Source organism: Engraulis encrasicolus, chromosome 11 (assembly GCF_034702125.1).
Source record: "Engraulis encrasicolus isolate BLACKSEA-1 chromosome 11, IST_EnEncr_1.0, whole genome shotgun sequence".
NCBI lineage: Eukaryota > Metazoa > Chordata > Actinopteri > Clupeiformes > Engraulidae > Engraulis > Engraulis encrasicolus.
In genome coordinates, this window is record NC_085867.1 from 828,290 (window position 1) to 843,809 (window position 15,520).

The window sequence follows — 15,520 nt, forward strand, 5'->3', positions numbered from 1 at the left end:
GTATGGAGTTAAGGGTGCGGAGTGCTGTGGTGTGCTGTGGTGCGATGCGAAATTAAGGTTTAGTGAAAGGCTGACTGCTGGATTGTCTCGGTGGTGACGTGAGTAGCATCAGTAACAGTAACAGTAGAAGTAGTGGGATGTGGGATGTGGGATGTGGGATATGGGATGTGGGATGTGGGATATGGGATGTGGGATGTGGGATGTGGGATGTGGGATGTGGGATGTGGGATGGGGGTGTGCCAAGCTGTGTGTGTTGTCGTGGATAAGGGTCATGATATGTACCAATAAGGGTCATGATATGATATGTACGTAATGGAATGTCATGCTAAGCCAGGGGTCAAAGGTTAAAGGTTGTCCAGGAGCCAAAGGGGGTCATGAGGGTCACGAGGGTCACGAGGGTCATGAGGGTCATGAGGGTCACGAGGGTCATGAGGGTCATGGGGGTCATGAGGGTCATGAGGGTCATGAGGGTCATGAGGGTCACTCGGCTTGGTTAAGGCCCCCACCACACATATAGGACCATATGTAGTCCTTGTTGTAGTTTGTTTGTGTTTTTTTTGTTTTTGTTTTTTGAGTCTGCGATTGTGTCATTTTCGAACAGTAACTAGAAACTATAAACCAGCATGGAAGGGGTGTCTGGGTGCCTGGTTGGTGCGTTGTTGTCGTTAGGGATCATGATATGGACTACCAGTATGTGAAGTCAAAGGTCAGCTGTGAAGGGCCCCGGATGGAGACTAGGTCATCTTTGAGGGGAGGGGTGTTGTCAGGGTTAAGGGTCATGATATGGGCTACCAGTATGACCTACTGTAGGGTCAAAGGTCAGCTTGGAGGGGCCCCAGGTGGGGAGGGGTGTTGTTGGGGTGCCTGGTCCGCTGCGGCCGCGGCGGCGATGGGGGATCCGGGGGGCGGCTGCTGCGCGCCGGGCGATAGGTCATGCGTGGAGAGGTCAAGGTCGGCGAGCTTGGCGAGGGAGTTGGAGCGCTTGAGGGGCGAGGGTACGGTGAGGCCGGCCAGGCGGACGCGGGTCTCGATCTCCAGGGCCCTCTGCCGCACGAGACCCGGCTGCCCGCGCACGCTCGCCAGGCTGGCCAAGCTGTCGCTACTGGAGCTGCGGGTCAGAGAACAGCCCAGCGGAGACGAGGGCAGGAGCAGAGACCCAGGAGACAGAACCGGGGTGTCTAGCGCCTGGATCCCCATAGCACACAGAACCGGGGTGTCCAACGCCTGAATCCCCATAGCGACACCGGTACCAACACCAACACCACTGCTGCTGCTGCTGCCACCGTCCCCTCCGCCATCCACCTCCATGTCCTCCATAGGCCCAGGGGGCGCTGTCTCCTTCTCCGCAGCAGCAGGCCTTCCCAGATCCATGTGCTCCAGCTGGGGCCTCCTGGTGGTGGTGCTGCCCCCTAGAGGCAGGCTGCAGAGCTGCTCCACCCGGTGACGCACCAGACCGGACACTGACACTCCCTTCTGCTGCAGCTCCGCGACTGGCCCCATGGAGTGGGCCTCCTGATGCAGCTCCGCGACCGGCCCCATGGAGTGGGCCTCCTGATGCAGCTCCACGACTGGCCCCATGGAGTGGGCCTCCTGGTGCAGCTCCGCGACTGGCCCCATGGAGTGGGCCTCCTGATGCAGCTCCGTGACTGGCCCCATGGAGTGGGCCTCCTGATGCAGCTCCACGACAGGCCTTTCTCCCCCATCCAGACTCAACTGCAGCAGTGTGAGCTCGCTAACGGCTCCTGTAGTGCTGGCAGCCCCCGACCTCCCTCCTCTCCTCCTCCTCCTCTCCTCTCGCGCCTCCTCCTCCTCCTCCTCCTCCTCCTGCAGCTCCTCCAGGTCCTCCACCTCCTCTAGAGGGCAGTGCAGGTCTCTCTGCAGCTCCTCGCAGCTCATGGGGGACACCAGCTGCTGACGGTACGCCTCCAGGCTGCCCACCGGGGGCAGCAGCGGGGGAGGGGGAAGGGCAGCGGGCGGGGCCAGGGGTGGGGCCAGCGGGAGGGGCCGGGCACAGCGAGGGCAACGCCCACAACGACAGGACTGGGGCTGAGGAGGCGGAGGGGGCTGGGAGCCAGCGGGCAGGAGCTGGAGGGGGTGAGAGGAGGAAGAGGAAGAAGAGGAGGAAGAGGAGGAGGAGGAGGTGTTGGGTGGTTGTGAGGGGGGGTTGAAGGGCGCGGCTGTACCAGTGCCGCGGGGGGGCTGGATGGAGATGGAGGGCAGGCTGCCATGAGTGTGTGTGTGGGCGTGAGTGTGTGTGTTTGCGTGAGTGTGAGTGTGTGCGTGTCGGGGCAGGTTAAGGCGGTGGTGGTGGTGGTGGTGGTGGTGATGGTGGTGGTGGTGGTGAGGGTTGTGGTGGTGGTGGTGGTGGTGGTGGTGGGGGTGTTGGTGGGGCCGTCCCCCCCCTGCAAGGCGCTCCAGTCTGCGGCCCGACGGCAGGCGAAGGCAGTCGCGGCACGAGGGGGGCGGCGCGTAGGACGGCTTCACCTTGTACGGGTTTCGGATGCTAGCACTGTCCTAAACAGAAGAAAACACACACAGCACAAAAGGGATGGTCAGGGTTGGGTTTGCTCCCGCACCAGCATACACTTAGACACTATACAATAGTACATCATACAGCATACATGGGCAGTCATGGGTAAGCGGTTAGGGCGTCGGACTTGTAGCCCAAAGGTTGCCGGTTCGACTCCCGACCCGCCAGGTTGGTGGGTTTAACCAGTGGTCTCCCCTATCCTCCTCCTCCATGACTGAGGTACCCTGAGCATGGTACCTTCCCGCCGCACTGCTCCCTTTCGGGCGCCATTGGGGGCTGCCCTCTTGCATGGGTGAGGCGTGAATGCAATTTCGTTGTGTGCAGTGTACAGTCTCTTGTGTGCTATGGAGTGCTGCGTCACAATGACAATGGGAGTTGGAGTTTCCCAGTTGGGCTTTCACTTCACTATACTATACAACAGTGGTTCCCAACCTTTTTCTTCAAGGACCCATGTTTTTACCATTGTAAGCTTTGGTGACCCAGCTGTGCGAGCGCCCGCACGAGAGGGAGTCACATGATACCCTCTGTTTCCTGCGAAAACTCATTTTTGTCATTTTATTCCTCAATTCGTCTTCAGTCAAATATAAAATAAATGTTTAATAGCACTAACATTTTGTTGCCTCTATGCATATATTAGTTAAAGCTTTGTCATGTAGGCTTATTCTACATGGGCAATATATGATATTTAAAATGAAACCCCTTAAAAAAAAGAGGGCTTCGCGACCCCCTGTGGATCTTTGGCGACCCACAGGTTGGGTCCCGACCCATAGGTTGGGAACCCCTGCTATACAATACATAAAGGACAATGGCCGACAAGGAACCTGTAACCCTCGGATCTAACGCCCATCTCCTTAACCTTTATGCCATGGCTGCCCACGACAAGGAGACAGAGCAGGATTAGCATTAGCTAGCTGGTACTGTACTTTGTATATTATATGTATAGTAGGGATAACGGCCCACGAGGTGACCGACCGGCTCCGCCAAGTTAATGCTGAGGCGGCGGCTACAAACTCTGCGGAACCGGTCGACCTTGAAGGCCGTTATCCCGTTTATCTGCCGTTAGGGTAGGTTACTTATCTACCGTTAGGGTAGGCTACTTATCTACCGTTAGGGTAGGTTACTTATCTACCGTTAGGGTAGGTTACTTATCTGCCGTTAGGGTAGGTTACTTATCTACCGTTAGGGTAGGCTACTTATCTACCGTTAGGGTATACTATAGGTTACTTTAAAACATCTATTACTGTCTGTAAAGCAGCAGGAACCCTGCCAACTGCACCAGGCCGTGAAACAATGGATGGTACTACAATGGTAGTTGGGTTTGAGTTGTTGGGTTTGGGTGGTCATATCAGGGTTGTTGGGGTTTGAGTTGCTGGGTTGTTAGGTTGGGTTGTTGAGGGTTGTTGGATGGTCAAGGTTGGTGGGGTTTGGGTTGTTGGGTTGTTCAGTTGTTGGGTTATTGGGTGGTCATATCAGGGTTGTTGGGTTGTTAGGTGGTCATATCAGGGTTGTTGGGTGGTCATATCAGGGTTGTTGGGTTGTTATATCAGGGTTGTTGGGTTGTTGAGTTGTCATATCAGGGTTGTTGGGTGGTCATATCAGGGTTGCTGGGTTGTTAGGTTGGTTTGTTGAGGGTTGTTAGATGGTCAGTGTAGTTGGGGTTGTTGGGTGGTCATATCAGGGTTGCTGGGTTGTTAGGTTGGTTTGTTGAGGGTTGTTAGATGGTCAGTGTAGTTGGGGTTGTTGGGTTGTTAGATGGTCAGTGTAGTTGGGGTTGTTGGGTTGTTATATCAGGGTTGTGGGTTGTCATATCAGGGTTGTTGGGTTGTCATATCAGGGTTGTTGGGTGGTCATATCAGGGTTGTTGGGTTGTCATATCAGGGTTGTTGGGTTGACATATCAGGGTTGTTGGGTTGTTGGGTTGTCATATCAGGGTTGTTGGGTTAGGTTGCTGCGTTGTTGGGTTGGGTTGTTGGGTGGTCATATCAGGGTTTTTGGGTTGTTGGGTGGTCATATCAGGGTTGTTGGGTTGTTGGGTTGTCATATCAGGGTTGTTGGGTTATTGGGTTGTTGGGTTGTCATATCAGGGTTGTTGGGTGGTCATATCAGGGTTGCTGGGTTGTTGGGTTGTCATATCAGGGTTGTTGGGGTTTGGGTTTGTTCCAGCACACATGACATGGTAAGCGTATCACACATCCTGTCAGCTGATACGCTTTTTGCTAAGTGTATGATTCATGATTCATGAGTCTGTGTGCGTGTGTGTGTGTGTGTGTGTGTGTGTGTGTGTGTGTGTGTGTGTGTGTGTGTGTGTGTGTGTGTGTGTGCGACTCACGTCAAAGGCAGTTGGGCAGCTGCGCTTGTTGGCAAGGCGATTGCTGTTGTTGGCGTTCTCATTGTTGAAACGATTAAGGTTGGAGAGAGACGATCCTGAAGAGGAACGAAACAATGATATAATACAATACAATACAATACAATACAATACAATACAATACAATACAATACAATACAATACAATACAGTGCTTCAGGTTGGAGACAGAGGAACCTGGATCGGAACAAGACACACCTGTAATACAAAGCAATACAATAGAACAGTAGAATAACATAATATAAGATGAGTGCTGTCAACCGCAATAACATATCTAATTGAGATTAATTGCACAATTCCATAATTAACTACTTCTAATCGCATTTTAATGGCACAACTACACTGTGTGCAGAATTATTAGGCAATCGTGTTTTTTGACCATATTGTCCATTTTATGCATATTTTCCGCCACCAACCTTTATGAACATGAAAACCTATTGGATTTAAGTATTCCAGGCCATGCATATGTGTATAATAAGATGGGGGTGTGATCAAAGGAGCCCAACACCCAATATCCGGTGTGCATAATTATTAGGCAACTTTGCTTTCTTCTGGGAAAATGGGCCATAAAAGAGATCTAACAAACTCTGAAAAGTCTATAAACAATTTTGAAGTCTTCCAGAGGGATGTGGCTGTCTTGAAATTGGCAAGACGTTGGTCACGTTAGCACAGAAGTATCAAATGCACAGTTACAAAGTCATCAGTCTCACATGAAATGTCACTGCCACAAATTGAGAAGAATTTAAGGTGAAACTACAAGAAAACTATTACCCTGCAGTGCTATCATATTCCAGAATGCAAACTTACATCAGGTGTACAGAAAAACAGGTTGTTGAGCACTCAGAGACATAGCCAAGGTAAGAAGGGATGACACCAGACAACCATTTAACAAGTTAATTAAGTCAAGACTGGGTCAAGAAATACCCTAGGACAGAGTTTTCAAAGGTATTATGGACTGGTGAAAGTGACTATTGACAGACAGGGTGGATGAGCCCATAGCTGGATCTGTGAGCAAAACGTTTGCATCTTTCAAGAAGACAATGGTATTTATGCAGTATTCTGCTGGCATTTGAGTAGAACTCAGGAACTCATCTGAGTGTGCACATTACCGATCTAGCCATGGGCTCATCGATCTGGTCCATTAACAGTCACTTTCACAAGTTCATAAAACCATTGACAAAATTGTCTAAAGACCTTTCTGGACCCAGTCTTGACTTACTTTTCTTGTTGACTGGTCTTCAGGTTTCAACCTGTTTTAACTTGACCAGGTCTCTGAGTGCTGAATACAATGTTCTTCTGGACAATCGATGTAGGTTTCAGTTCTGGAATATAACAGCACTGCAGGGTAACAATTTTGTGGTGGTTTCACCTTCAATTCTTCTCAATCCGGCAGTTACTTTGTGAGCACAATGTATGTGACACTGATGGCTTCGTAACGGTGCATTAGATGGATATGAACAATATCTGGGCAATTTCAAGACAGCCACATCCCTCTGGAAGACTTCAAAATTGTTTATAGACTTTTCAGAGTTTTTTAGATCTCATTTGTGGCCTATTTTCCCAGAGGAAAACAAAGTTGCCTAATAATTATGCACACCTGATATAGGGTATTGGGCTCCTTCGATCACGCCATCTCTTAATATACAAATATGCATGACCTGGAATGCTTAAATCCAATAGGTGTTCATGTCCATAGAGGTTGGTGGCGGAAAATATGCATAAAATGGACAATATGGTCAAAAAACATGTTTGCCTAATAATTCTGCACACAGTGTATGTGTAATTGAAAATCATTTTAATACACTTATTGATGTACACACACACACACACACACACACACACACACACACACACACACACACACACACACACACACACACACACACACACACACACACACACACACACACACACACACACACACACACCCCTTTCCCTTGAGCTGCACTAAGTGTCTTCACCTTCCTGCACTACCTCAAACAAGAAGACAATTTAACATGCTGTTACAATGCTGCTAGATGTGCTGCCTCCTCCTCCTCCACCTCCTCATCCGTCTCCTCCTCATCCTCCTCCTCCTCCACCTCCTCCTCCGTCTCCTCCTCATCCTCCTCCTCCTCTTCTCCTCCACCTCCTCCTCCACCTCCTCCTCTTCTCCTCCTCCTCCTCCTCCTCCTCCATATACCGTATATAAATTCATAATAATATAATACTAGTATATTGTTCACCTTCTGCTCCGCTGGCGAATGCTGCCATCTCGGCCTCCTCCTTCTGCGCCTCCTCCTCGTCCTCCTCCTCCACGGTGCTGAACTCCAGCCGTAGCCTCATGTCCTCCACGGTCTGGGCGGAGGCGTCCCCTAGCCCCCCGGGGCCCAGCGCCCCCGGCCCAGAGAAGCCCCCGTCATCGTCCAATAGGGCGTCCCTCTCCACGTCCTCGATCTCGATGTAGACGCGCTCCATGCCCAGCAGGGGGGGCCCTCGCACCGGCGTAGAGGGCTCACTGTCCAGAGCCGTGTCCGACAGACGCCTGGAGTAGAGTAGAGTAGAGTAGAGTAGAGTAGAGTAGAGTAGAGTACAGTAGAGTAGAGTAGAGCAGTGGTTCTTAACCTTTTTTCTTAACGCACCCCCTTACCTGTGCCCAAGACAAGTCGCGCACCCCCAACTCAAGCGTCTACACGTATATTACACACTAAAAAAATATTTTAGTGATTCATTGCAATGATTCTTGCTTGAGACATTAATCAATACCTTATGCGTTTACATGGGGACCAAAACATGTTTTAATTTGGTTTTGATTTGGCCAAATTATAATGTTCGCTTGCAGAATTTTGGTCACAACCTCAACACAAACAAAATTCCGCGCACCCCCTGAAATCTCTGGCGCACCCCCAGGGGGTGCCCGCACCCCAGGTTAAGAACCACTGCAGTAGAGTACAGTAGAGTACAGTAGAGTAGATTAGTAGAGTATAGAAGAGTACAGTAGAATAGAGTAGAGTAGAGTAGAGTAGAGGACAGTAGAGTAGAGTAGAGTAGAGTAGAGTAGAGTAGAGTAGAATAGAGTAGAGTAGAAGAGTAGAGTAGAAGAGTAGAGTAGAAGAGTAGTGTAGTCGAGTAGAGTAGAGTAGAATAGAGTAGAGTAGAATAGAGTAGAGTAGAGTAGAGTACAGTACAGTACAATACAATAGATTAGTAGAGTAGAGTAGAGTAGAGTAGTAGATTAATAGAGTAGAGTAGAGTAGAGTAGAGTAGAGTAGAGTACAGTAGAGTAGAGTAGAGTACAGTAGAGTAGAGTAGAGTAGAGTAGAGTACAGTACAGTAGAGTAGAGTAGAGTAGAGTACAGTAGAGTACAGTAGAGTAGAGTAGAGAAGAGTACAGTAGAGTACAGTAGAGTACAGTAGAGTAGAGTAGATTAGTACAGTAGAGTAGAGTAGAGTAGAGTAGAGAAGAGTACAGTAGAGTACAGTAGAGTACAGTGGAGTACAGTAAAGTAGTGTACAGTAGAGTACAGTAGAGTACAGTAAAGTAGTGTACAGTAGAGTAGAGTAGAGTACAGTAGAGTACAGTAGAGTAGAGTAGAGTAGAGTAGAGTACAGTAAAGTAGTGTACAGTAGAGTAGAGTAGAGTAGAGTAGAGTAGAGTAGAGTAGAGGGCTCGCTGTCTAGTGCCGTTTCTGACGCCTGGAGTAGAGGACAGTAGAGTATCATTCATTAATCCCGAGGGAAATGAAGGTGTCCAGTACCATAAGGCCCGTTTCCACCAAGCAGTACGCTACAGTACTGTCTACTTCGGTTCACTTTTGTGTGCGTTCGTTTCCATGACAAAACTCTCTGAACCGCACCCAATTTAGTGTACCAAACCGTACCGTTTCATGGCACCCTTGAGCAGGGGTACCAGTTTATTGTACGGTTCAGCAATTATGTGCGTTTGTCCCTAAATATAAACACTGCTAGAGCATTGAAGTAGTAGTGTACACACCTGAAGTAGTAGTAGTAGTGGAGCTGGTTTACCTGAAGTAGTAGTTGTAGTGTACACACCTGAAGTAGTAGTTGTAGTGGAGCTGGTTTACCTGAAGTAGTAGTTGTAGTTGAGCTGGTTTACCTGAAGTAGTAGTTGTAGTTGAGCTGGTTTACCTGAAGTAGTAGTTGTAGTTGAGCTGGTCCAGGGGGGCCATCTCCACCATCCCCCCTCCCCCGCTGCAGCAGTGTGGCGAGGCCGACGCCCCCCCCTCTCGGATCCACGCGGGGATCCCGCTGTCGTCATCGCAGCCCTCACCCTCCCCCCCCTCCCCTCCGCAGCACTCCGGCATGCCCTCCTCTCCACCCTCAGACTGCCACAGCTTATTGTGCCTCTGTTTACTGCGGAGAGAGGGAGGGGGAGAGAGAGAGAGAGAGAGAGAGAGAGAGAGAGAGAGAGAGGGAGAGAGAGGGGGGCGGGAGGGGTGAGGGAGAGAGAGAGAGAGAGAGAGAGAGGGAGGGAGATAGAGAGAGAGGGAAAGAAAGGGAGAGAGAGAGGTGGACAGACTGAAACAGAGAGATGGAGAGAGAGAGGGGGAGTGAGAGAGGGAGAGAGAGGAAGAGAGGGGGAGTGAGAGAGGGAGAGAGAGGAAGAGAGGGGGAGTGAGAGAGGAAGAGAGAGGAAGAGAGGGGGAGAGGGAGGAGAATCATCAGATCCTAATTCTCAGGTACTCACCTGGCGACCTGCAGTACTAATCTCTTCACCTGGCGTCTAGTATGCCTTCATATCAGTACTAATAACTAAGTACTAGTACAGCATGACTAACCTGGCGTCTGGTATGCCTTCATATCAGTACTAATAACTAAGTACTAGAACAGCATGACTAACCTGGCGTCTGGTATGCCCTCGTACTCTGCAGCTGCTTCATAAACGTCGCATTGGGACAGGTAATGCTTTGGTACTAAGTACTAATAACTAAGTACTAGTGCAGTGGCGTCTAGTATGCCTTCCTAGGCCTATAAGTACTAATAACTAAGTACTAGAACAGTATGACTAACCTGGCGTCTAGTATGCCTTCATAGGCTTATCAGTACTAATAACAGTACTACTACTAAGTACTAGAACAGTATGACTAACCTGGCGTCTAGTATGCCTTCAAGTACTAGTACAGTATGACTAACCTGGCGTCTAGTATGTCTTCGTATCAGTACTAGTACAGTATGACTAACCTGGCGTCTAGTATGCCTTCATATAAGTACTAGTTAGTACAGTATGACTAACCTGGCGTCTAGTATGCCCTCATATTCCGCGAGCTGCTTCATGAAGGCGGCGTTGGGGCACGCGATGCTCCTCTTCTGCTTGACGAAGGTGAAGGCTTTATCGAGCGGCCAGCCGAACTCCTTCATGGCGTACGCCATCACCGTGGACGCCGAGCGACTCACACCCATCTTACAGTGCACCAGGCACTTAGACTGGTTCTTCCTACAGATTAACACACACACACACGCACACACACACACGCACACACACACACACACACACACACACACACACACACACACACACACATGCACGCACGCACGCACACACGCGCACGCACGCGCACGCACACACACACTTAATTAAGGAACCAACTTTAGAATGTTACATGAACACTCTGCCATAGGATTTTTTTTCCTGTGTTATGTACTATGTTAGCATGTACTATTACCTATGTTAGCATTTGAAGAATTATTAGAATTTTTCCTTTTTAAAAATATGAATCTGTATGTGAAAATGTGCAGAATTATTTGTCTTAAGTAGCGTAGTGCAAATGTGATGTATTGTAAAAGGAGTACTTGTTTTAGCGTAGTGTAATGTCATGTAAGTGGCTAAGTCTAGTGTAATGTAATGTAAGTGGCTAAGTCTAGTGTAATGTAATGTAAGTGGCTAAGTCTAGTGTAATGTAATGTAAGTGGCTAAGTCTAGTGTAATGTAATGCTTTGTAATTACTTTTCTAAGTGTAATGTAATGTTTTGTAATTACTTGTAGTGTAATATGATGCAATGTAATTACTTGGCTCAGTGTAGAGCAATATGATGTGATGTAAATGGATTACTTAGCTAAGCCTTGTGTAGTGTAATGTGATGTAATGTAATAGAAATTATAAAATGTCATTACTTGGCTCTGACGATGAAGTTGTAGGTGTCATTCCAATGTGCCAGCAGGTCTGTGGCCTCTTCGTCGTAGACGCGGACGTTGTGGTACGCAAACGTGCCGGGGAAGAAGTTATCGATCTCCCTCGTCACATTCAGGATGTAGCCCACCCTGAGGAACACACACACAGTTTATACACATTACCTCACACACACAGGTTATACACATCAACTCACACACACAGTTTATACACATCAACTCACACACACAGTTTATACACATCAACTCACACACACAGTTTATACACATCAACTCACAGACACAGTTTATACACATCAACTCACAGACACAGTTATATACATCAACTCACAGACACAGTTTTAGCTTTTTCAAGGCCTGCAGTAAGGCAGTTGGCCACCTTTGCCTCTATTGTGAAACAGGGGCAGCTGTGGCCTAGTGGCTAAGGAGATGGGCTTTAAATCAGAGGGTTGCGGGTTCGAATCCCACCACATGGTCAGCCGTGGCCTAGTGGTTAAGGGGATGGGCTTTAAATCAGAGGGTTACGGGTTCGAATCCCACTCTTACCTCTCCCTATCTCAGTCCATGGCTGAGGTGCCCTTGAGGAAGGCAATTTACCCCCATACTACTCCAGGGACTGTAACCAATACTCTGTACTTAAAGGGACACTGTGTGAGATTTTTAGTTGTTTATTTCCAGAATTCATGCTGCCCATTCACTAATGTTACATTTGTCATGAATACTTACCACCACCATCAAATTCTAAGTATTCATTATGGCTGGAAAAATTGCACTTTTCATACATGAAAAGGGGGATCTTCTCCATGGTCCGCCATTTTGAATTTCCAAAAATAGCAATTTTTAGCTGCAAAAATGACTGTACTTGGACTATACTAGAAAATATTTGTTTAATACTTATTAAACTTTCGTGTAAAGATCAAAGTTGGCAATAGGCAGCCCAATTTCAATAAGCAGCATAGTTGCAGTACCTTTTTTGACCATTTCCTGCACAGTGTCCCTTTAAAATAAGTCGCTTTGGACAAAAGCGTGAGCTAAGTGTAATGTGATGTATCAAAACTGCAGCCTGACAGGTCAGACCATTACACCTCCAGGCGACCGGACGATAACCAAACGCACTTGGGTGCATAATGACATACGTCACAAACGTCAACTGTCAGCGATTGGTCACCACTCATTTGAAGCTGGAGCTAAGCTCACTGAAGCGCTCCAGGGCATCGAGGATCCAGACCAAAAACGAATTACAAAGTAATTCATGTGGTCTGGTAAAACCAGGCTAGACACCTACCCCAAGTCCCTCAGCTCCTCCAGGTTCGAGGCGTTCCACTCGGAGCCCTAGAAACAGAGACAGCGGTCAACACAACGCGGACATGACATCAAAACTACCGATTACACTGTACACCATGCACAGGTGGTCGAATATACTGTATGTGTATAATATATAATGTCATATTTGAAATATGAATGTATATTATGCAGTGTTGGGGGTAACGCGTTACTACGTAATTTAATTACTTTTGGAAGTAACTTCGGAACGTAACGCATTACTCTTCAAATTTCAGTAACGTAATTACAGTTACTGCACTGCTGTAACGGTCGTTACTCGTTATTTGAGCCTTTAAATCATCTTCAGGTTTGCTGATATTAGTTCTAGATGCGCAAAGTTCTCTGTCTGGGCTGTTTTTTCCCCCAGCCCTTCTCGAGCTCTCGGGTGTGGGTGTGTGAGAGCGCGCGCACGCAGACTGCTGTTCCTTCCGCGTGCATGCAAGGTCTTTCACTGGGACTTTCATGGCCCGTTGCGCTGTGACGTGCTTAACATATACTACAATAGCTCTACTTGGAGTTCCACAATCATTTTTTTTCCAACATTACGCCAGGTAAGGTGAACGTGATTAGCTGCGCAGTTAAATCTACAGTCATTCCGAGTCCACCGTTACGCAAATGCATTAATGAAACAGCTGTCATGGCCTCTGTTGTGCTCACTGATGACATAATGGTTAGATACAATGAAAGTAGTGTGTGTGTATAGTGTGTAGGGTGTGTGTGTATAGTGTGTGTATAGTGTGTGTGTGTGTGTGTGTGTGTGTGTGTGTGTGTGTGTGTGTGTGTGTGTGTGTGTGTGTGTGTGTGTGTGTGTGTGTGTTTGTGTGTGTGTGTGTGTGTGTGTATAGTGTATAGTGTGTGTGTGTATAGTGTATAGTGTGTGTGTGTGTGTGTGTGTGTGTGTGTATAGTGTGTAGGGTGTGTGTGTATAGTGTGTGTATAGTGTGTGTGTGTGTGTGTGTGTGTGTGTGTGTATAGTGTATAGTGTGTGTGTGTATAGTGTATAGTGTGTGTGTGTGTGTAGTGTGTGTATAGTGTGTGTGTGTGTGTGTGTGTGTGTGTGTGTGTGTGTGTGTGTGTGTGTGTGTGTGTGTGTATAGTGTATAGTGTGTGTGTGTATAGTGTATAGTGTGTGTGTGTGTGTATAGTGTGTGTGTGTGTATAGTGTATAGTGTGTGTGTGTATAGTGTATAGTGTGTGTGTGTGTGTAGTGTGTGTGTGTAGTGTGTGTATAGTGTGTGTGTGTGTGTGTGTGTATAGTGTATAGTGTATAGTGTGTGTATAGTGTATAGTGTGTGTATAGTGTGTGTGTGTGTGTGTGTGTGTGTGTATAGTGTGTGTGTGTGTAGTGTGTCTGTGGTCTGCATAGTGTGTAGTGTGTCTGTAGTCTGCATAGTGTGTAGTGTGTCTGTGGTCTGCATAGTGTGTCTGTAGTGTGTCTGTGGTCTGCATAGTGTGTAGTGTGTATAGTGTGTGTGTGTATAGTGTATAGTGTATAGTGTGTGTATAGTGTGTGTGTGTGTGTGTGTATAGTGTATAGTGTATAGTGTGTGTGTAGTGTGTAGTGTATAGTGTATAGTGTATAGTGTATAGTGTGTAGTGTATAGTGTGTAGTGTATAGTGTGTAGTGTGTAGTGTATAGTGTATAGTGTGTAGTGTGTAGTATGTGTGTATAGTGTGTGTGTGTAGTGTATGTATAGCGTGTGGTGTATAGTGTGTGTTTGTAGTGTATAGTGTATAGTGTGTGTGTGTGTGTGTGTGTAGTGTAAAGTGTGTGTGTGTAGTGTGTGTATGTGTGTGTGTGTATAGTGTATAGTGTATAGTGTGTGTATAGTGTATAGTGTGTGTGTGTGTATAGTGTGTGTGTGTAGTGTGTGTATAGTGTGTGTGTAGTGTGTGTGTGTGTGTGTGTGTATAGTGTATAGTGTATAGTGTGTGTATAGTGTATAGTGTGTGTATAGTGTAGTGTGTAGTGTGTAGTGTGTGTGTGTATAGTGTGTAGTGTATAGTGTGTGTATAGTGTATAGTGTGTGTGTGTATAGTGTATAGTGTATAGTGTGTGTATAGTGTATAGTGTGTGTGTGTATAGTGTATAGTGTGTGTGTGTGTGTGTGTATACTGCCCTGCAATATCAGAACGCAGTATCTTGAAAATGGTCGAAAATGGGTTTAGACCGGAAATTGGCTTTAAAATACCTTCTTTTTCTTGTGTTAAATTTTTTTGGCCCAACTTGGTCCCGTTTCGGAAAAAAACGCAAAAAACTGATTATACTGCGTTTTTTGGTTTTAGGAGGTTACGTCGTACTAGCCAAGAACGCAGTATAATGCGAATTATACTGCACTTCTCCATTGACACCGTGGTTTTGGTGTAGACAGTAATACCACAACAGAGCGCAGTATAATGATTTTTCAGCTAAAAAGTAATGAGAATGTTGTTTTTTTGCTTTTTTTCTTGTGTGCATAAATTTTCACCATAAAAAAGTATTATATGGAAGTGTCATCACCACTTTACCTCCAACACAGTCGCGTGGACAGAAAGGAAACTTTAAAGCCTTTTTTCTCAGTTTGGCATTTTGAATTATACTGCGTTCTGAAATTGTAGGGCAGTATAGTGTGTGTGTGTATAGTGTGTGTGTGTAGTGTGTGTATAGTGTGTGTGTAGTGTGTGTGTATAGTGTGTGTATATTGTGTGCATATAGTGTGTATATACTATACCAGGTATAGGTGGTCGAATATGAGCGTCGCCTTGTCCATCTGGCCGAGGATCAGCAGCATCTCGTTGTCTATAAACTCTTTATACTCCTTCAAATTACAGCTCATATGCTGTTCCAGCTCGTTACGGATCTACAGGAAATAACAAAATAAGAGTTTCAATTACAGCTCATGGCGGATCTACAGGAAATAACAAAATAAGAGTTTCAATTACAGATAATGTGCTGTATTGTACAATATTTCTCTCTTGTTGCGCTGTGTCTGTGCGTGTGGAGTAGAGTAGACTAGTGTGTGTGTGTGTGTGTGTGTGTGTGTGTTTGTGTTACCTCTTTAGAGGTGATGTTCTCCAGGTCCTGAAACATCATTATGCTGTGTGTGTGTGTGTGTGTGTGTGTGTGTGTGCGTGTTACCGCTTTAGACGTGATGTTCTCCAGGTCCTGAAACATCATGATGCTGTGTGTGTGTGTG

General features: G+C 47.0%; 1 protein-coding gene across 1 annotated transcript in view; it reads right to left on the reverse strand.

The window, feature by feature from the left end:
* Positions 1–201: 201 nt before the first annotated feature.
* Positions 202–15,520, reverse strand: part of LOC134457816 (protein phosphatase Slingshot homolog 1-like) — a 39,403-nt gene continuing 24,084 nt past the window's right edge. The window contains exons 10-17 of the mRNA XM_063209786.1: positions 15,056–15,184; positions 12,307–12,353; positions 11,007–11,153; positions 10,128–10,328; positions 9,023–9,247; positions 7,120–7,418; positions 4,860–4,954; positions 202–2,514 (exon numbers count right to left, since the gene is read on the reverse strand). Coding sequence (XP_063065856.1) covers positions 820–2,514; positions 4,860–4,954; positions 7,120–7,418; positions 9,023–9,247; positions 10,128–10,328; positions 11,007–11,153; positions 12,307–12,353; positions 15,056–15,184 — 2,838 coding nt within the window. The 3' untranslated portion in view covers positions 202–819. The remainder of the gene's footprint in view (positions 2,515–4,859; positions 4,955–7,119; positions 7,419–9,022; positions 9,248–10,127; positions 10,329–11,006; positions 11,154–12,306; positions 12,354–15,055; positions 15,185–15,520) is intronic.